At 42.8% G+C, this 23,107-nt stretch overlaps 2 protein-coding genes across 4 annotated transcripts in view; one reads left to right on the forward strand and one right to left on the reverse strand.

The window, feature by feature from the left end:
- Positions 1–6,851, forward strand: part of USP53 (ubiquitin specific peptidase 53) — a 72,433-nt gene extending 65,582 nt beyond the window's left edge. For all 3 annotated transcript variants that reach the window (XM_053251555.1, XM_053251554.1, XM_053251556.1), the window contains 2 exons: positions 1,420–1,510; positions 2,423–6,851. In XM_053251555.1, the coding sequence (XP_053107530.1) occupies positions 1,420–1,510; positions 2,423–3,431 (1,100 nt within the window). In that variant the 3' untranslated portion in view covers positions 3,432–6,851. The remainder of the gene's footprint in view (positions 1–1,419; positions 1,511–2,422) is intronic.
- A 9,118-nt stretch (positions 6,852–15,969) lies between these two features.
- On the reverse strand, positions 15,970–22,147 carry FABP2 (fatty acid binding protein 2). Its single transcript, XM_053257075.1, has 4 exons — positions 21,879–22,147; positions 19,452–19,624; positions 19,212–19,319; positions 15,970–16,249 (listed from the first exon to the last, which is right to left on the reverse strand). The coding sequence occupies exons 1-4, from the start codon at positions 21,943–21,945 to the stop codon at positions 16,199–16,201; spliced, it is 399 nt and encodes a 132-aa protein (XP_053113050.1). The 5' UTR covers positions 21,946–22,147; the 3' UTR covers positions 15,970–16,198.
- Between the last annotated feature and the right edge of the window lie 960 nt (positions 22,148–23,107).

Raw genomic sequence — 23,107 nt, forward strand, 5'->3', positions numbered from 1 at the left:
TCTAACTGTGTGGTAACACACAGCACTCTTGTGAAGTTACTTCTCTGAAATGGTGGTGCATTGTGTGGAACTCAGTCATTATGTCAATTCCATGCAATCACAAACTTCAGTGTATTGGCACAAATACCTGTACAAAAATTGTTTTTAAAACAATTTAGTTGTATTCAGCACTCTATATTATAAATGCTTGCCCCGCAACTGTTTCAGCCTTTAGTGCCAATATAACATTACAGCTGGCTGGCAAAACAGCAGTGTTCCCTGTTCTAGCTACTTATGAATGTGGCAAATTTTAGGATGTGGCTATTGGAATGGTTCCTCTCTTTATTCTTTGTCCTAGGTTCATAGGTGTATTGTAGAAGTTTGGTTATTAAAATGGATTTTAACCTTTCTGACAAACAGGTGACATCAGTTCAAACCACATGCTTAATATTCCTCCCAGTGGTGAGACAATAAAAGTGCCCCTTCAAAAACAAAACACCAAACTAGGGATATTTCGCACCTTAATGTTAATCCTGAGGCAGGAGATAACTGGAAAATATACCTTTCTGCCTGTGGTTGCCTTTGTAATGCACTCTCCAAGGAACCTCATCTGGTACCTACTCTGATGTTGTTCTATCACCATCTGAAGACCTGTTTTCCATTTTCTCAGGTCTTCTTGAGTTTTAAAAACATGTTCATTTGCTACTATTTTTATAGTTCTTTTTGTGTGATTATATATGTTAGCTAGCTGCTTTGTGGGTTGAAGTGGATACTGGCTCCATTTTGAGCTCTGTACTCGTGTTCACTCACCCTGCCTTTGAACATCTGAACAGGGCTTTTGCAGCACCATTTAGGATTCATAGATTTATACTGGTACAGAGACAGAAAATGGCACTGCAAGGGAGCCATTCAGATAACATTAGCCCCCGGCCCCTTTTACACACAATAAGGCTCAAGCCTAATTGTAAATGCGCCCATTTCTACGTCATTCAAGGATATGCCGATGCATTCTCGGCACACCTTTTAATCGAGTGTGAGGGGGTGATCCTCTGAATCACCCCTCTGTACGCACTGCAAAACACTAAACATGTAGAGGCACCATGGAAAAAAGGTTTTAAAAAACCCACAATCTTTCCCTCAAATTTCACTTGCCCAGACTTAAGTTCCAGATCACCAGTGGTGACCAGACAAGCGATTAAAGATAAGACCAACATATACATGCTCTTATAAAGCCTGCTGATCACAGAAATGGGGGTGAACACACTTAGGGGCGCTCGTTTCATCAGACGAATGCTCTAAGCATGAAGAGCCGGGTGGGAGGATGATTGGCAGGGCTGGTGGTGGAATTTCTTGATTCTTTCAAGCTCTGTACATTTGCTCTGCTTTTGAACACCTGAATAAGACTGTGGTTTTGAAGTAAACACAATCATTGCTTTGCAGCCTTGAAGAAAGACCAGGTTAATACCCATATTAACTACAGACCTCATAATCTCCCTTCAACATCTCATCTGCACAGTCCACCATTGAAAAGGTAACTATTGATTTTATAAGCAATTAACAATGTAATTACTTCTGAAAGATGAGTAAACCGAACAGCAGGGCCAGTCAAACCAGCTTGGTTCATGGCGGACTGGTTCTATCACAAACTGGTCCGTGCACACCCCTATCCGTTAATGTTGCCTTGAATTGAAATTCTTCAGATTCTGAAACATCAAGACTATCTTGAATCATCATCCATGCTTCAGTAACTTCGAGGCTACATCTGTATAATGAGCTTTGCATGGAACTGCCTTTGAAAAACATCTAGAAACGACAGATAATTTAGAATGCAGCAGCCAAGTGAACACATGACTCAGCACTTAAATATCTGTTCTGGCTTCCAGTTTGTTTTTGGTCACACTTCAAAGTGCTTCTTCTGTTGACTTCTAAAACTCTGAGACATGCGGGGTCAGGATATCTCAAGCGTCTGTCTTCGCCCATATTGACCTGCCCATATGTTGCAACTAACAGAAACCTTGCTTTTGGGTGCCCCTGCCTTCAGAAGTTAGGTGGATAGTAACTTAGGGCTTTATCAGTGGTAAGATAATTTAAAAATAGCACAATACCTGTAACAGGCCAGTTATGTGGATAGAAGACTCGTATAATGCAAGGATGGGGGGGGGCGCATGCAAGTGTGGACGCATTGCACGCTACATAAGATCCCTGTTAAGGAGGATCCGACCACCTACTCATATCTGAATAGTCCCACCTCTTCATTAGGATAGTCCAACCTAGATTCTGTTGGACACACTATAGTGTGAAAAAACTGGTTTAGCCCTTTGAAAATAGCTCAGCTAAAACCACTGAAATACATGAAACTTGTACAGTACTGGGCTGTGGTTTGAGTCTGCTTAGTTCAGTGAAGTGCTTGGTTTTTCATTCTGTATTATTCATTGTTTTCTAGGATTGATCTTCCTGACTGCAATAAGAAGTTCTTCCCTTCATTAACACTACAGACTACTTTAAAAGACCATACTGAGAGAGAAATAAAGAATAGAACATTAAATGAGCAAAGCTCTGCACAGTGGCCTAATGAAGATATATTTGATGAAATAAATGTACCGGTACACAGTGCTGACTGTTCAACTTGCTCTTTTAATGGTGAGAACTCAGTGGTGTCTGAAAAGGTTCAGAATACTGAATCTCTCTTCTCCCATTTGCAGTTGCCGCATACAAAGACCGTTAGATCCAAGCCAGCACTTGCATTTTTCCTGCAACAAAATATTTCCAAACCTTCCTATACAGAATTGGTTCCACCTGCTGAATGTAAAATTCAATCGTATGGTGGTAGGACTGACAATGATACACCAGAAGCAATTTACCAAAATCTTCCTCCTCCTTTACCACCAAAGAAATATGCTCTTACCAGTTTGCATGGATTAGAACATGGATCCACTGTGGATTTAAAAGCAACAGAAGTACCGTGCACCAATCCTTTATATACTGAAAATCATGTTGCAAGTATTACTTCAAAAGCAACACCTGAAGCAAGTCTATCTGTAGATGAGGACAGACATAAAGCAACATTTAATGGGAAAGATTCCTCCAAGATGGATTTTCCATCAAGTTTATCAGTAAATAATTTGTGGGCTGTATCCAGTAATGCTACAAATAAGGGGTCTTGCCCCTCAGGACCAAGTACTAGCTCTGTGGATGCAAATGCAAATGATATTGTATCTCTCACTACTTACTTTTCCGTTGATAACTGTATGACTGATACATACAGAATGAAATACCACCAGAGACCCAAGTTGTATTTTGCAGATGCTGGGGTGATGAACAAAGAGACTTCTTTACCACCAACTGGAATGCAACTGAATATGTCATACCACAACAATACTTCTGATCCAAATTATCTCACAGCTGAGCAGAGACACAAACCTAGCATTGGAAATGTGCACTGCAATAGGTAGAGTAACTATGCCATGAATGAGAATAAATCCTTGGCACTCCAACACGATACAATTTTTAGGTTTCCATACCTCACCTATACTTTATTTTAAAAGTATATAGCTGTCAAAGTCTATTTTGCACATGCATGAATGTTCAAGAAAGATGCAGACTTCGTTTTATGCTCATGAATTTGTTCTTCGGCTTTAACAAGATTTTCTTAGCCATAGTTGCTAAACTTCTAAATTTGAATTATCAAGAGATCCCATTTTAAACTTCTATTCATTGCATGAGTTGTCTGCTTTTGCAATTAACAGAATGCTGCTTCTGTTAACATGACTTTGTTTAAAACAGCTTCTAAGAGAACTCTGTACAGAATATACAATATTGCCCTTTATTCTGTTCTCATCATTACTTGATTTGATTAGTTAGTAATCCATGTTTTAGTGCACTTCCTCCAGCTTTTGTAATGCAAATCATGTATCCTTTAATCTTCAACCATTTTTTAAAAAATTAAGTATAGCTGTTTATGCTAATGACTTGAGTATTCTCAAGATCTGTAATGGTTCAGTTTTGGAAGAGTGAAAAAAATCCAACAAAACCGGGGGACCAATTTAATTACCCAATTTAATCAACCATAGCTGCATAGTTCAAAGGATGATTTATTCTGTGTTGATTTCTTGAATTCTTGTAAACTTACCAAAGGATACATGCAGTAAGGAAGTAACCGTTCTTGTAGGTGGCCTGTGCCACCTCAGGTCTTAGTTGGAGTTCTGGCTGCCACATAAAATATTTGCCCTTTATGTAAACTCCTCCAAAGAGTGTGTTCTCAGTGATTATGTCCTTGTGCAGAGTGTGATCCACCACCCATCGCCTGGCCGATGGGGGCACCTTCAAGCAACACACACCCCGCCCCGTGTGAAATCTGAAGTGTTATAGTCCAACATAGAAAGAACTACCTCATTATAGCATGTATGGATGCCTGCAGTATATATAAAAAGGAAAATATTTTAGTCTTTATTTGTTCAGGCAATTGTATGATGTCACTGTGTAGTTCCTTGCGTGGGGGGACTGGTAACTGACTGGGCAAAAACCTCCACAGGCTATGTACAGCACATGGATGCTTGTGTATAAGGTTGCTCTCCAAGGAGAGAGGGACTCCTGCTAAGTGTTTTGATCAGGAGTTTCTGAAGGTACTTGAAAGTACTGGCCTTGCATGAGAATTCTATCTAGAGTTCCTTGCAAGATTGTGAAGTGCATTTAATGGGAGTGGTGTTAACTTTCCCTTGTATTCGGGTACTCTTGTTATAGTAGTTATAATAAAGAACTACTAATTTGCCTTCTTAAATTGGTAAAAGATTAAAGTACTTCTTGTATATAGTATACAAGGCTTATATATAGTCTAACTTGGAATCTTCTATGCTGGTGGGTTATGCCGATATCAGAACCATGCAATGAATGGGACAATACTATGAAATATATTATGGAAATAAGTTTTCCAACAAACAGAAATTGACAGTTTATCTGAGTTTTGTGAGTCTATTATTTCTATCATCCTGGATATCTTTAATACATCAGTCTAGTAACCTTTTAGTTTTTTAATGATGCCTTAATGAGTAACTGAGTTTATTTTAATATGTAAGATGGTAGCTACAATCTCAAATAGCAATATTGGTGTTCCACACAGCATACTTTAAATATTGCAAATTGTGCATAGCAGTCATATACAGTAGGGGTTCTGGGGCTATCCTTGTGCTGCAGGAAAGATTTTCATATCATGGATTATATAAATATATTTTTATATTGAACTTACAGTGGAAAACAATATTCACAAATCTCTAAATGTATGGAAAATACTATTTTGTTTTCCTATGTCTTATTTAGGGTGTACCAGCGAGCCACAGGATAAAATATTCTTCAGGAGCTCCTGTAACTGAATCAGTCAGCTCATCTTATTTGTACTGAAGAAGCTTTAAATTGACTCTTTCCCTCAAGATATTGTAGGATAAAAACGTGACTTTTTATGGCACAAGTGATCCTTTAATCACTTCAATAAGCATTTTTGATGAAAATAAGACCTGTGAAGAGAGTGATTCTGGAGGGAAATGTCCAATGCCTTTTAGTTTAAGCATAGTGATAGTTGGTAACTTTTAAATATGCTCCGTCAGATGCTTGCACTGTAGTCAGAGTAAATACTGAATTTGAGTTTGTGCTTTTAACCAAATGCTGACAATCACAACATTCGTTAGCCAAGGTCTGAGCCATTCAGACTCCACTTAAGAGTCAGAGGCTTCTATCCAATCCAAGTGAACCTTGGGATTGCTACTGCATCACAGTGTGGAGACAACAGTGAGTGCATTGTGAGATCCTACATTTATTTCAACTTGGGGTTTTTAAAATCTCCCAGTCTTGCCCTTTATAGACTTTTGGGGATCTACTGTCTGAACAGGCCTTGAGTTTAGGGTGACAGTGTCTTAACCATAACTTTATCCTAAGATTTACTTTTCAATACGCACCAAACCAAATATTTTGCAGCAATCTGTTTAGAACATGTTGCCTCCTTCCTCTCCCTCTTAGCAATGCTTCAGAGTTCTTCTGCAAGTGGTATTGCTTTGTTTAAAGCAGCATGTACATACTTGTATTAAATATAAGTTAGACTTCAATATAAGACAGAAGGAACTTAACTATAGGCAGCTGTATAGAGTTTTAATGCTTAAGGGTTTTTTTAATGTAAACTTTTCTATCTCATTCCTCATATGCAGGTAAAGCTTAATAATAGCCTTCATAGGTAGAAGTGGGATTGTAACAAGTACTGGAATCTGTAAATAATGTACAGTTTAAAAGCTCTTACTGAAATTATGTATTTAAATTTTTCAGTATTTATGTAAACACTAACAAATGTGAATGACCAGATGTAAGAGCATTACTACATTTTAAAAATGTGCATTGCAAGTGTTCACTTTCTGTAAAAATGAGAAATAAATGTTTAACTTATAAATTGGTTTGAAAAGTGCTAGTAGCACAACCAGTACATTTATTTTGCCTCTTAGAAAGTAGATGAATAGCATCATGCATTCTGAAGTGTACATGCCTTTAAGGAGTTTTGTCTCTTGTTGCATTCTTTTTAGATGACCTTTTGTACAGATTTATGGTTACCAGATAATGCTTATTCAATCATAACTGATGGTCAGTTTTTCTATCTGATCTTGCACTCTAAGTAGATTAATATTTGCTAGCAAATGTGCAGATGTTGATTTTTGACTTCTCCAGGGTGCCTCTTTTTATAACTGTTCCCTTCAAATTATAGATTTGTATGACTTTTGTAATGTTAAATGCATTTAACATGTCTTGTAAAGGATATTTTCATTGTCTTTAGAAAATTTGAATCCAAAGTTGCATTTTTTCTGCTTGTTTCAACTGTCAGATAAAAATATTAACCTATATCATGTGGTTTATTTCCTTATATTCCTAGCAATATTTTATTTAGGAAAAGAGGAAGGGGGAGATGAGAGTTGCTGTTGTTTCAGTGGTATATCTGGATCTTTTTAAGCAGTTATGCCCATCACAGTGCCTTTGAAAAGTCCCTCATTTTCTAGAGCACTAATTGCATGCAACACAGGATGCTATGGTTTGAGGAAGAACTGCTAGACAAGGCAAGAAATCCACTTTCCTGGGTTGAGGAAGGAGCAGTTAATCCTCTAGCTACAACAGCTTCCCTGTTCCTAGAGAAAGCACCAAATTAATCCCAACCAATTAGGAGATAGTCCCTCAAGCAAGGAGCTATTCCCTGTTAGCATAAGTGAATTATACTTTGTGTAACAGCAGGGAAGTACTTGTTCACCCAGTACATAATCAACCTATAGAATTCTCTGCCACAAGATATGGTGACAGCCAACAGCCTGAATGGCTTTAAGAGGGGTCTGGATAAATTAATGGAGGATAGATCTATCAATGGTTACTAGCCACCCCCAGCCCATTGGCAAGATTCCTCTAAATACCAGTTGTGGGGGGAGCAGCAGTAAAAGAGAGGGCATGTCCTTAGCACTTGCCTGTGGGCTTCCCAAACAAGATGATATTCAACTAAGACAGAGGCACATGTGTCCAACACTTCTAGAATTTTGACTAACACTATAGGTTAATTAAACTGTCCATCAGTTTATTACAAACCCACAAGCAAGGGTTTCTTGCATCCTCTTGGAGCTCTTTTGGCATTGATGCAGATGATAGAGGTTTGGGAGCAGAACACTCTGCAATTCTGAGTTGCTATTATGTTTGCAGTGGTGACAAGCTCTGTCCTTAAGAATGGGACTATTCTTTATGGGGGAACTCCATTTTTAAACTCGCCCATCCCCTCTTTCCATCCAGCTAACCCTATCTGTATTGATCTTACTGCAGCCAGGTTCTTATAACCAAACAATTTTGGGCATGCATTTTGTTATTCAGCTCAGCTTCTTGCCTTTTTTCAGTTGCTTCTGCCTACTTTCCTTGGTCTCATTCTGGTCTAAACAATTTGATTTCTACCTTAAGATTCTGACCAGTCAGAAGAGAAGTAGCTTATGCTTGCCTGCCCAATACCTTAAGTTTGTGTTTCCAAGGCTGAAGGTTTGAATCCCTAAAGCATTTTGAATCTCCTTGGGTAAGTACTTTAGAAGCTCCTATAAGAATATACCTTATTCTCATATTCCTAGTGCTCAGTGACAAGTGGCCTCTTTAGTGCTAGATCAGACTACTCCCCTCCCCCTGTAAAGGCAGTCATAAGAGCCAATTACACCTACAAATTTAATTAACGTGAACCACTGCAAAATAGCTTGGAAACTTTCAACCACTTTAAATAGTGGTAACAGGTAATAGAAGGCACAACTTGTACTTTGTGATTGGAGAATACAGAAAAAGCCACACGCTTGCTCAATAACATTTCAGTAGGCTGCGAACAGTTCAAATACAGTTGCTGCAAGCACCACTTTTCACACTATTGGTGCATGAGTGTTTTCCAGTGTTCACCACTTCTGTTCTCATGAGTGCTGAAGGAATGATAGGTTTTCTGCCCAGGAATCCAGCTGCCCTGTAAAATAGAGAAAATGGAAGTTAGACACAATTTCAATGCATGGGATGTACGAGTGTAATTTGGACAGAAGACAAGATGCCTGTGCACCAGAATAAATAGTAAACATCTCCCAGGTTAGGACCCAACAACCTTAGCAATGAGAACATAGCTAATGTTGAGGCTAAACTCCTCAGAAGCAATACATTTTGAAGCAAACTTGCAATTTCCTCACACACTTGGTCTGCTTCATCTATTACAGAAATCACTACAAACATACTTGATTTTCCTCAGCTCTTCCCTAAATATACTGATGTTCTCAACATGTGTAAGAGAAATTACTCGCATCTCCCCCTTGCCCACAGAATAGGGTAGGTTATAAGGAACATAGGAAGCTGCCATATACTGAGTCAGACCATAGGTCCATCTAGCTCAGTACTGTCTTCAGACACAGTGGCTTCTCCAAGGCTGCAGGCAGGAGTCTCTCTCAGCCCTATCTTGGAGATGCTGCCAGGGAGGGAACTTGGAACCTTCTGCTCTTCCCAGAGCAGCTCCATCACCACTCTAAAATGTACCTGTTTACTCAGTAAGCAGGGGAAATCTGTAGGAAATACCCATCCCATATCATGCTGAGCTACAATGCCACTGAGTAAATGGTTTCTAACTTCATTTGCAAATTAGATGTTAGCTTTCATACAATGGTTATGATACAAAAACAATGAAGCACTCATTAGTGATAACTGCTGCAGCAAAAAGTCAAAAGAGCTAGTAACGCTTATAGAAGACTTTACAATCATTTGGTAGCAATGTACAGTCTTGTTAATGTATAGTACATTGCTATTGGTAGACTTTGCTGATGTTACCATAACTGTTCTATAGGTTGTAAGTAAATAACCACTGCAGAGGCCCTATCTCTGCTCAGAATATATATTACAACATGAAAGTAAAGGTTCCCTATCTTACCTCTACAATTTAATTGTTATATCTTATCTCTCTTGCCAAAGGTGACACACACACAATGGCAAAGAATAATCACTTTCATGTGTTCTATGTAAAAATGTGTATTGTCACTTGACAGCTAACTGAGCAAAGAGACACCTTTTAAAGTGGTGATTCTCTTTATTTAGCAGGGGGAGAGCAACTGGCTCTATCCAATCCCAGCACAGCATCCCTCCAGTGGCTGTAGCTGGTATCTGCCTTATGTTTCTTTTTGGATTGTGAGCCCTTTGTGGGCAGGGGACCATCTTATTTATGTATTTCTTTTAGCAAGTTTCACCCCAACAGCAGCATCCTTGTGCGGCCATAACATGGGCCCACCACTCACGACAGACCCAAACTCTGCAGTCCATACACTGCGGGTGATTTAAGGGAAGTCAAACATGTCAGCATCCACCTTCCCCTGTAACACACAAACATAGGTAGCTGCCATATACTGAGTCAGACCATTGGTCTATCTAGCTCAGTATTGTCTACACAACACTGGCAGTGGCTCCTCCAAGGTTGCAGGCAGGAATCTCTCTCAGGCCTAATTGTGCTTTGGTTACGTATTGTATGCTTTGGTAGTTTGTTGGTTCAATAGAAAAATCTTGTCCTATCTTGGAGATAATGCCAGGAAGGGAACTTGGAACCTTCTGCTCTTCCCGGAGCGGCTCCATCCCCTAAGGAGAATATCTTGTAGTGCTCACATGTAGTCTCCCATGCAAATGCAACCAGGGCGGACCCTGCTTAGCTAAAGGAACACGCCATGCTTGCTACCACAAGACCAGTTCTTCTCCAAAACACAACTCTCCTTACACAACACAAAAATGATCACACTGGTCTGCTTTACGGGGCTGCTATGAGGCTTCCTGGGATAATGTACGCGAAGAACTCTGAATACGCTAAAGCAGGGGTGGGCGGTCCCAACCTGTGATAATACTCCAGATGCAGCTGAACAGGCTGGGAAGCCTTGATCTAAAGCGCAACCGAAGGGCTGAGCGCCAGATCATTGTCGCCACTGATGTGGAATAAAACCCCCAGCGTTGCGCATAAGGGGGAGGGGGGAACCACTCCTGGCGGATCCAGCCTGTGAACTGGCGCACCTCGCTCCTTCCCGCTGCAGCAACTCACCCGCCGCCGCCTTCAGGGCAGCAGATAGATGAAGACGAAGAGCACCAGGTCGAAGAGGAGGAAGAGCCAGAGGTCCAGCCAGTAGGACGTGCCGGAGAGAGGCGGCCCGCGCCTCGTGTCCCCTGCGCCCGACGCTTCTGCCGGGCTCGGGTCGCTGTCCCTCTTTCCGCGCTCCCGTGGGTGAGCACCCTCCGTCGCCTCCATCACCTCTTGCTCCGGTGTAGCGTATCAACGACCCCCTCCCTGTGCATCTGAGCATGCGCATAAGCACTGGAGCATGCTCAGTATGGTCAAATGAAGTTCCCGAAAGGCCGAGGGTTACGCCAGGCTCACGTCAACGCTTGCGACCGCAGAGCTAGTAAAAGGAAAGAGCGACACTCAGCCGGGATTTCCGGGACAAATGAAAAGCCTCCACTAGGCAAGATTATCTATGAACTAGGCGAGCATCGCCCCGCCCCTCGTCGGTAAACCTACACGTAAATTCATTCGCAGCGGCAGAAACCGGAGTTCTTGATTTTCCTAACTATGACTGAGGTGGAAAATATGCCCCTGTTAAACCTGTTAAACCTGTTAAAGCGCAGCGTGTCCGCATGCATGTCAATGGAGTGCAAGCTTCCCATATGCTAATAAGTCGGACGGCGAGGAGGATCTGAAGGGGCGGTGACGTAAATAGATCGCTCTTTACCGCAGTAATCTGCGGTATCAAAGTAAATGGACAATGTTGCAGGGTTGTCTTATTCTCAGACACAGACAATATAGGCATCCTGGATTGTATTGGCATTGGCAGGGCAAGTTTTTTTAATAGGTAAATTTTTCCACGTACTTTGTATATGAAATAAGACGCGTTAGAAAGGACATGATATTCTGCCTTTGCCACTAACTTTTGTTGTGGGGCGTGGGAGACTTCTACCGATTTCTCCATTCTTTTTTTCATGGACTGAAAATGCCTTTCATAGTTTACCCTAGTATTATTCAGATGTTACATTCCTACAGTTTATGTACAGTGTATACAGGTGCAGACGGTTATTCACATGTTATGTATTTGTTAAGTGTATCCTGCATTTCAGAGGGCCTGTATCTAGGTTCTCTTTATTTATTTATAGTCAAGGTTCACTTTAAAAATGAACAGAGGTACAGTCATTCACACACAAATATGTGTATATGTATAGATGTCTGAAGCCACCTAATGTTACAGCGGGAAAATGATTTGACTAGCAAGCCAGAGGCTACTCCTTTGAATCCCCGCTGGTATGTTTCCCAGACTATGGGAAACACCTATATATCAGGCAGCGGCAATATAGGAAGATGCTGAGAGGCATCATCTCACATTGCGTGGGAGATGGCAATGGTAAACTCCTCCTGTATTCTACCAAAAACAACCACAGGGCTCTGCTGGAGTCGAGTCGACACTGACTCGGCGGCACACTTTACTTTGCCTTTATAGACGTCAGAACACATATAAGAACATAGGAAGCTGCCTTACCAAGTCAGAGCATTGGTCCAGCTAGCTCTGTAATGTCTACACAGACTGACAGTGGCTTCTCCAAGGATTCAGACAGGCAGGAGTCTCGCTCAGCCCAATCTGGAGAGGCCAGAGGGGGAACATACCACATAATACTGAATAGGGCGCCTGTAGTCCAACTGCATGTTTCTGACTATTGCATGTCTACTGTGACGCTATCATAAATCTGGTCTGAAGGCACCTGAGGAGCAGCCTTACTGAAGCTTAGCAGTTTGGGATCTGGCCCGAATGGAAGAGGACTGGGGAACCCCATACACACTAAGTGTTGTCAGTTATGCAGGGATCAACAACAGTCTCCAGGTGATGGTTGAAAGCAATCCTGGAGATTGTAATAGCTTGATGTTGTGAAAAATTGGGGAGGAAAAGATCTTCAGTACAGCCAATTGCGAGGGTTCAATTCCGGGAAAACCTCGCGGTTGGTGAATTCATGGTTGGCGAGCAATTGAAAAGCATTGGCAAGCAATTGAAAAGCATTGGATACAGAGAGTTAGGCAAATCGCAGTCGCGAAAGACCTAAAAATACAGGGGGGATGACCAAAAACCCACCCAAAATCACCTGGAATCCCTTGAAATCACTATTGTTCAGCAAAAGGAGTGAGGGGGGACTCCCAGATATCACCCCCAAATCGCCCCAGTCCCTCAAAATCACTCCCACCCACCCTATTGCAAAAAAATCTCACCAAACCGCGGATACTTGGGTCATGGTTGGAGAGACCTGTCACAATTTCCCAGTTGTGGATACTCAAAACCCCGATTGGGAAAACCATGGCTTGTTGCGAGGAATGACTGTAATAGCTTTAGTCAGTTGGCAATCCTATATTAGCAAAGTGGAGAAGGTAAATTTAAGGACAGTGAACAATGCAACAGCAACCCAGTCTTTTCCTTATACATTGTGTGGTATCACCAGCTGTTGTACTGAGCAACTGGAGGAGTAGGGATAGTGGGTGGTCATTCTGAGAGCATTAGTCTGAATGGAAGTGGGGATTTTCTTTTCAGGAGGCAATTGCTCAGGCAACAACAAGCAGACCACAGCTTGGTGTTACCAGGTTCAAGATCACCATCCTGCCTCTTCCATATACTCAGGTTGTTCTCACAACCATTACCAAGCTTCTCTGGGGGGCAGGAAAATGAGCCATCCAGAAATGCCAAGATGCAGCATTGTGCACTGAAGGATTCCCCCTTTATCTGGGGGATCTAGGTGTGTGTTCAGAGGTGCACCTAGTTAATTTTGGTACCTGGACCTAGAGATGTACATCTCAGGCGGTATAAAAATATGATACATAAAATAAAAGTAAAGGCCTTTGGAGCACCCACCCCCCTGCTTTGTAGCACACACACACACACACACACACACACACACCATGACACATGCCGTGTTTTTAACACATTGGATCTTGTGGGCATGAATAGCATCTGAACTCACAGGAATATAAGAATATAAAACAGGGCCATTCAGGCAAATATGCATTAGCAGAAACATTTCAGCACGCAACTTAACATATTCCCACCCCAAATATTTCTTTCTCCACTCCCTCCTCTGTCTCTAAAAGAGAGGTCACACTCGGCCAACTGGCGCAAGTCACAGTCACACTCAGCTGCCTGGCACAGCATGGGCTGGCAGCGTGGTACAATGATCACACCACTCAAGACAGTCTTGGGAGGATTTGGGGGCCCCCAGAACTCCCTGTAGAATTCCAGCCCAGAAGTCTAGGGGTAAGAGCGTGTGTGCGCGCGCACATGTGCACACACAAAAACACACACTGCACACAGCCTGAGCATACACACAGCCGCAGACCTGGGGTAAAGGGAGTGCTCACACCCTTCAACCCAGGTAAAATCTTGGGTAAAAATCTCGGGCTAGCTGGGGAGGCAGCACCAGGATCAGCCTCAATCCCGGCGCTGCCTTAACCTGGGTACGGCTGCTCATGTGCACAGCCTCATCGGCTCAAATGTCTATTTTGAGGGATGCCTACTTGCCAGTCCTAATGAATCCCCACCACTTTCCCTGGCCCCCTTACATATGCACTGGTGCTCACTTCATCCAGAGAGCTTATACTAGATGGATACAGGAACACTTTCAGCTTGACCATATGCATGTTTGGTCATAAGCTAATGTAGGACGTCCCTCAGGGCTCCATACTGTCTCCAATGCTTTTTAACATCTACATGGAACCGCTGGGAGAGATCATCAGGGGATTGGGTGTGGGGTGTTATCAGTTTGCTGATGACACCCACATCTACTTCTCCATGTCAACGTCATCAGGAGATGGCATAACCTCCCTAAATGCTTGCCTGAAAGCAGTAATGGGCTGGATGAGGGAGAATAAACTGAGACAGAATCCAGATAAGACAGAGGTACTTATTGTGAGGGATCAGAACTCCAGAGACTATTTTGATCTCCCTGTTCTGGATGGGGTCACACTTCCCCAAAAGGAACAGGTACACAGTCTGAGAGTATTTCTGGATCCACACCGATCCCTGGAATCTCAGGTTAAGATGGTGGCCAGAGGTGCTTTTTATCAGCTTTGGTTGATACACCAGCTGCGTCCATTTCTTGCGATGAACAAACTTAGAACAGTGGTACATATGCTGGTAACCTCCAGACTTGACTTCTGCAATGCGCTTTATGTGGGGCTGCCTTTGTACGTAGTCTGGAAACTCCAGTTGGTACAGAATGTGGTGGCCAGGTTGGTCTCTCAGTCATCTCGGAGAGACCATATCATTCCTTTGCTAATAGAGCTACACTGACTGCCAGTAGGTTTCTGGGCAAAATACAAGGTGCTGGTTATAACCTACAAAGCCCTACGTGGCTTGGGCCCTGGGTATTTAAGAGAACGTCTTCTTCATTATGAGCCCCAGTGCCCATTGAGGTCATCTGGAGAAGTCCGTCTCCAATTGTCACCAGCTCGGTTGGCGGCTACATGGGGATAGGCCTTCTCAGTTGCTGCCCCAAGATTGTGGAATGCGCTCCCTGCTGAAATATGATCCTCCCCATCTCTGGCAATTTTAAAAAAGCATTTGAAAACCCACCTCTTCACCCAAGCTTTTTTCGGCTTTTAAAACTTTTAGGTTTTAATCTGTTTCTACTTTTTAAATGGTTTAAATTGTTTTTAAGTTTTATGTATGTTTTAACTTGTGTCTTATTGTTAACTGCCCAGAGACAAAAGTTTGGGGCGGCGTACAAATTTGATATAAATTAATAAGTAAGTAAGGCCTGATCTCCCCATGCGGCAGAATAAGATGGTTCAATTCTGAGGTGGTAGAGTTCACTTTACCATGTGGAGGTGCAAGGTGCCATTTCTGAATGCTCTGTGTGTGTTTGAGGGGGGCGGGGAACAAAAAACAAAACACACTTCCCTGAAACCTCCCTGCGAATAAAAACTAACACATCAGGGGAAAAGGTTCTAGCCCAGATCCTGTGCTGATTTTCAGTTTAGGATTGTTAACTTTGGGAGGCATTCAAAGATGCCCTCACTTGTAGGCTGAAGTGGTACATCTCATCCTACAACTTCATTCCACTGTGTGTATAGACCATGTCTCTGTCCAGTTGGGTTCAGTGGAACTTAGGTAAGTGTGCAGAGGACTGAAGCTGTTGCGGGGTGTGTGTGTGTGTACACACCTATTCTCATTTGTTCCAAGAACCATTCTAGAAGTTCTGCTCCAGAAAGGAAAGTGTGAGAAATACATGTCTCACTTGGTCTTACACCATGCTTTAAGGAAGTTTTAGTAGTTCCATTGAGACCAGGCTCACCAGTTTTTAAGACGATGAAGTAGCAAGTTGGGGGGAAAATGATTTCCACCTACTCAGTTCAGAATCTAGTGGAACTGCTTGCATGGAGCAGTTGTGATGAAAGACAAATATATCTCCTGAACAACAGGAAAGAAACAATGCTTTTTGTTTGCCTGTTTAATAAACAAATATTTCCAGCTCTTAGCAATGCTGTTTATCTAAGCGGAGAGAGGAATAAATAGACCTTAATTGCACTTTAGTTACATAATATTGATAAGACTAACTGACTTGTGGAATGCATGTCATTTACTCTGGCTTGGTAGGAAAAGCACAGCTGCCATTAACAGAGTACAGTAGTACAGTTTTGACTTCGATTTTCTATCTGGTTTCACTCCCTCTTGAAGATTCTCTTGGCTGTAACTCCTTCATAGATGTAAGTCTGAAATGGTTAAAAAAAAAAAGTATAGGTCATTTTGTTACCAAGCTTAACAGATATTCAATTTATGATGTTTGATTTCCCATGGATTATGTAGCCCCACAGTCAGCACGTTTCCCAAAGTAAAGTAGATAAGGAGGCATAAGTAGATCAAAGGATCTATTGATAAGCAGGATGCATAACAGTCTTATTTGGTGAATAAAAAATGCATGACTTCCATAGACTATTGCATATGGAAGCTCATGCCACAGTAAGAGTTTTTAGTCTGTAAAAGGGGAGGGAGGGGTCATTGTTAGTCTTGATTTTGCCACAGGATTCTTGTTTTCCTGTTAAATTATCCCATGTTGATAGAGTGACACCAGATTATTTTCACAGGCTTTTTAAAAAAAGCTTCTCTAGGGTTGATGCTTTTGATCACTGTATATGGAGTGACTGACATACCATGAAACCGTACATCAGTCTAATGCCATTGCCTACATACTAGTTGGACAAATTGTTTACAATTGACTTACTTGCTCTTGTATAATGCAATTATACAGTTACATTATACAATTGCAAACTCCACCCAGAGACAGAAGTTTGGGTAGCAAAGCATCAACCCTAGAGAAGCTTTTGTTTCCCCTTAAAAAGCCTGTGAAAACAATCTGGTGCTTCACTCTATCAACATGGGATAATTTAACAGGAAAATAAGAATCTTGTGGCAAAATCTAGCTGCACAATGGCACTAGGGTGGAGTTCCCTCTTGTGGTCTGACAGCCTTATAATATTATATATTATCTATCTGTTTGCTTTCCAAGCATAATGTGGACTTGGAAAAGCCTGCCAGTGCCAGCTAAACTGTCTGAATCAGTCTTCATTCATGCATAGCCCAATCTTAAGAGTTTGGTGGCTTCAAATGGTTTTTAATTTTAAAAAAATCATATTTTAGTTGGTAACAGCCTCACTCATGATAATTGACTGGAATTTCATTCCCCAAGGCTATAGTCTGTATATACTTCCATATAAGTAAGCTCCCCAAATTCAGTGGCACTTCTAGACATATTTATTTCTGAATAGACATGTCTAGGATTGCACTGCCAGTCTCCATTTTTGTATTTGTGAAACATCAATTCTACCCAAATGTAAGAACCACAGAAGGCACACAGTTGCAGAGATGCAACGGTAAGCATACTGTTAAGCAAAAGGAAACTTGTGCCCTCGAGTCGGTGTCGACTCCTGGCGACCACAGAGCTATGCGGTTTTCTTTGGTAGAATACAGGAGAGGTTTACTATTGTGTCCTCACGCGCAGTGTGAGATGATGCCTTTCAGCACCTTCCTATGTTGCTGCTGCCTGATATAGGTGTTACAGACCAACGAGGATTTGAACCAGCAAGCTCTTGCTCGCTAATCAAGTCATTTCCCCACTGCGCCATTAGGTGGCTTAAGCATACTGTTAGGATGTGCCTTATATAGAATCATCCCTTGCAAGAAGGGAACTTCAGAACTTTGGAGCTCCAGTGATTGGAGAACTGTATGATGCGTAGAAGATTTTTAGCAGGCTGAAATGTCCAATATTCAGATTTTAGGGATGAAAGAGGATCAATGGCTTCCTAAAACGGCAATACTAAACCTAAACTTGACTGAAGAAAACCAACAGGGCCCACTTCAGGTTATGTGGGCCCTTGGCACATTGCTCTCTGTGGTCTCATTCTAGCTGCCTGGGCCCCCAGATGGTTGCTTTGCCACTGCCACAGCACTAAGGTAGTCTCTGGGATCAGCACTGAGCCTTTTGAAAGTTCTGGTCCCTCGGCAGGTGCCCAGTGATTCAATCAAGACCCTGAGAAACAGGGCTCTCCCTCTGCTGTCCCTTCATTTCATGACCCTGCTAACTGTGCAAAGACGCACCTTTTGAAGCAGTGACTCTCCTATGTAGTAGGGGGGAAGCAACTAAACTGTTGTGCTCGCAGGACAGGGCTTTCTCTGTTGTTCCCCCCACCCCCGGCCAGGCTCTGGATTCCTCTCCCAGTGAATGTCCACTCTTTGACATCTGTGGCTGCTTTAAAAAACACCACTAGATGTCTTTTTATTTGTTCAGGCTTTTACCCCTTAAGGGCTGCCAGTTCTCTCGGCTTTCCTGCTTCTGTTTATCTTTTTTAATGGTTGGGTGGGGTGTTGTTTTTTTGGAGGGGGGGCATTTTATGGTTTATACTGTTTTTCATGATTTTAAGGTTTCTAGATGTGATTTTTTAATGAAGTTTGGTGTATTTTAACTTTTGTAAACCAACTTGGGATGTCCCATGAAAGGCAAAATTGAACAAACTATCCTTTTCCAACCACAGAAGGAAGCTATTCCCACGATCACTGGAAAGCAGGCTAAGGGAGCTTAGCCCGCTTTTCAGTGGTCGTGGGAACAACCGGGCTCACAGGAGAGTCCGGTGCTCCCAAGGCGGTTAGCCCACCTAAACCACCCTCCCCTTAAATGAGTTTAACGGAGTGATTGCTCTGTTAACCTCATTTCGTTGTTCATGTGTTGCCATGGTGCATAGCAACACATGAGTAGACCCCCGGCCAGGAGGCTGCAAGCAGCCTCTCCAGCCCGAGGGTCTCTCTAGGATGCCCCGTGCGCTTGCAGCATCCTGGAACTTCTAGGGGTCACACGGCCCTCGATCCCCACAGCCCCTGCCGGCTCCATGATGGAACTGGCAGTCATGTGGGCGGATAATTTGGCCACCCAGCTATGAGTGGCTGCTCATCCACGGGGAAAGTGGGCTAAGCCCGCTCTCCCTACAGAACCCTCTCAGGTGCTTCACCCGTGTCGTGTGAAGCACCTCACACATGTCGTGTGAAGTGCCTCACTGAGAACCCTTTTGGGACAGGATACAATCTAATTCCCCCCCCACACACACACACACCCATGTAAACTGCTTTGAGAACTTGGTTGAAATGCAGTATATGAATATTTTTAATAATTTGAAAGTAACTTACCTGAACCAGTTCGTCGCCTACAACTTCTCTGTATGCCTTAAGTTCCTTCCCATTGTCTTTCCTGTTGAATGTGCCTTCAAGCGTATTGCCGTTCATACTCCAGTTACCCTATTGTGTAAAGGCAGACATTAAAGCCATTTCAGATATGGTTGAGCTTACATATTCTTAGAAACTACCCCAAACCAGTTTACAGCAGTTGCTTTGGGAAGTAAGAACAGGGCACAAGAGCAGGTCCCTTACATGAAGTTCAGTCCCGTCAGCCAAGCTGTAGTCAAAATCAACACCCAATGTGAACACGATCTCTACAGTGCGGAAAGTGCTAGATTCTTTGATAGTGAACTTGTTTCCATCTTGCTTGATAGTGAGCTTCAGATTGTCATGGGCTCCCAGCTTTCGTTTCACTAAGTTAATTCCTAGGAAGGTAAGTAAATAAAGTAAATACACATAGTAGTAAGCACTTTTAAAAAGATTAAGCTTTTTTTAAAAAAACAACTAAATAGGTTTACTAAAAGGGAGGATTGAATTGAGTTGGACCCAGTCCTCCATTGCTTATGCCATTTGAAATAGTTTTCACTTGTGCTCATGCTCCTGCCAACCTCTTCCCATCTACATGAACTTGTTCTACATCTTTGATGTTTTGCCAGTATGCATGTTATATCTGATCTGCACTTGCCAGAGATGGAAGTTCAAGAGGTATCCTGGACATACAAGTGTGTCTCCATCACCATTATCTTGGCAGTCCTATTAGGCATTTAGTAGCACCAAGCAGATAGCCAGTTGCACCTGCCTCTGCTCCCCTTTCAGTTCAGAGGAAGAAAGTCTTGACTGGCATAAACTACAAGTACCGATTTAGTCCTTTCAGGATCTTATGAAAATAAAGTGAATGCCATTAAACAGAAGTCCCAGATATAGGTTGATGCTGCACACCAGTGATTAACCAGTAGTAAAGATAAAGTGTGCCGTCAAGTTGGTGTCAACTTTTGGCACCCACAGAGCCCTGTGGTCAACAGGAGGGATTTACCATTGCCTCCTCCCGCGCAGTACCAGTAGTAGTGGGTTGGAAAATCAGATTTAAGGTGTCGAGGGCACCCATTAAAGACCAAGATGCTTGACTAGCCTATAGAGGCCATCCAAAAGGCGAAATAGTGCTATGGCTACTGGTCAGCCATTTCTTCTGTTAGGCAGATTGCTGGCAAATAGCCCAGGGATACCTGAATGGGAGCCAGTGCCTGGAAACTACACAGACATCTCTCTGGAATGAAGATCACTCCTAGAGGTTGGAGAGCTGCCCCTCCACATACAAACACCCCCCCAAAAAGTATAAGGGAACAGGCTGGTGCACAGTGTGGGGAAATGTTTTCTCCAATTTGGGACAGGATTGGGAGGCAGAGAGAGGGGAAACCTTGCAATGTAGATTATCTCTCAGGAGATACAAGATATGGCAACAGATCTGCTGCCAAATTGCTTACCTCTATGTATGCATTCCTCATATATTCCATGCGTGTATATAAATATCACTAAAGCACCATCAGATCCCCATGTTCTCTCTTCCAGAGGAAGTCAGAAGCGGGGAACAGGGAACAACTGGGAGAAATGCAGAAGACGGGACCCACGTAGTTTGGGCTAGGTGACAAAGGGGGATGTTGAATCTCTAAAGAAGACCTTGGAGGAGAATGCATTTGAGAGTCCATGGAACAGCCAGTCAGCTTCGCCCAAATTTTGCAAGACAACCACAGGAGGTCAACATTATTAAAATGAGAGCCACTGTGGTATGGTGGTTATTGTGTCAGACTAGCAGTTGGCAGACCCCGGTTCAAAACCCACTAATCCAGGTGATCCCAGGTGAATCAGTCTCTCTCAAACGAACCCATCTTATGAGGGGTGGTGAGTAATGCATGTCATTTCTGTGCTCTTTGGGGGAAAGGAAGGATAATACAGCAAAAGAGGGGTGAGGGTTGGCTCTTTATGTTACAGTGAAGCACTTAGTAAAGGAGAGCTGGGTTATGGGAAGAGAGCTGGTCTTGTGGTAGCAAGCATGAACTGTCCCCTTTGCATCCAGGTCTGCCCTGGTTTGCATTTGAATGGGAGACTACATGTGTGAGCACTGTAAGATAGTCTACTTGGAACCACTCTGGGAAGAGCCTCTGGTTTCTAGTTCCCTCCCTGGCATCTCCAAGATAGGGCTGAGAGAGACTCCTGCCTGCAACCTTGGAGAATCCACTGTCAGTCTGTAGAGACAATACTGAGCTAGATGGACCAATGGTCTGACTCTGTATATGGCAGCTTCCTATGTTATTACAGTTTCCTTCCTGCAACTTTAATAGCTGTTCAGCAGTCAAACATTCAACTAACAAAACATTTCCATATCACCACACCTGCATGGTGGTGAAGACTCCTCCACTTGAGTTTCTGCCTGCCACAAGAAACCTGAAAATTACTCAGGATTTATTGGCATGACATTTTAAAATTATTCAGGATTTATTGCATGACATCTTCTCATTGCAGGGCAAAAGAGAGGAGCTTTAGAACAAAATACTAGCAGGGAGTAGGTGGATGGTGTAGCAAGTCAGCCATGACTAACAGCAGCATGGAAGGAAAGGCTGAAGCTCACCCCCAGGAACAGGATTTTGGAGAGAAATACAGGTGGAAAAGACATGCAGTTCTTACCCATTATTTCCATGAACTTTTCATAGTTCTCACTCTTCTCCACCTTCCAGGAGCCATTAAATGCCATGATTGTCAACTTCAGGTACCCCAGGAACTACAAACCGAGATGCCTTCTCCTCCACCTGAGGTGTGTAGCTCACCTTTCTCAGGAGGATTTATGCCTTCACTTATCTTGAGAGCAATTCACGCAATGATGTGGCTGACTAAAGGGCAATGAGTCACATGGCCTCATCAGGACAAGCCCCTGCAGTTACCTCAAGCTCCTTGCCCTTGTTAGCATGCTAGCCTATGAAAAGCTTGCCTATTGTCTTGGTTAAATGGGTGATGACTAGCTGATTCACTCTGTCTATACTGGGTCCCTGACAAACTGGTTAAGCTGGGGGCACTGATTCAATTGAAACTGCTTATTTGACTAGGAAACATGCATCAATGCTGTTTGTAGTGCCTTTATATTGCTGAAAGAGATTAAATATTTGTCTAAGAGCACATCTCTTTTCTTGCAAGTCCTGGTTGTGTTTGGAACTTCGTCTATGTCATATGGCTCTATTATTATGGCTCTATTATTGCAATAGTGCTTATTGGCTCTATTTTCCCTGAAAGTCTCTCATTGTGATTCTTTATGCTTGAAGTGAGTTTCTCTTGCTTTTCCAGTTTGGAACATATGAACAGGAATTTAAGGAGCGGCAATGGTTCAAGACCTCTGTGTGCCTGAGACAGCTAACCAAATGCCACTGCCAGCCTTGTGTACACCCTTCTCCTGGCAGGAACGCACTTTGCCAGGGCCCCAGTAATCTGCTCCTGTTGAAGCAACTGTTTCACATTGCTTCACGGAATGGCTACCCCTGACTAAGTATAGATAAAACCACTCACTGATTTGATTTGAAAAGAGGTCAGTCAAAGCAAACAAGATCAAGTGGCAAACAAGATCTGCTGCTGAGAATGTGGGTATATTTGTGTTCACAGGGCAAAAATGTGCCCAGATCATACCCTACTAACTCAAGAGAAAGATCTTGATATACAGACAGGGCGTATCTAGGGTGGGGCAGGCAGGGCACGTGCCCTGGGTGCCACTTTAAGGGGGGTGCCATTTTGTAAAATTAATTTTTTTTTTAAGTGGCTGCTGAAAACAAAATGGCCACCGTGCATGCTCAAATGGCCTCTGTGAGGCTCTAGGCCATGCCAGGCCTTGCAGAGGCCATTTAAGCATGCACAGTGGCCATTTTGTTTTC

The sequence above is a fragment of the Hemicordylus capensis genome, chromosome 5 (genome assembly GCF_027244095.1).
Source record: "Hemicordylus capensis ecotype Gifberg chromosome 5, rHemCap1.1.pri, whole genome shotgun sequence".
NCBI classification, from domain to species: domain Eukaryota; kingdom Metazoa; phylum Chordata; class Lepidosauria; order Squamata; family Cordylidae; genus Hemicordylus; species Hemicordylus capensis.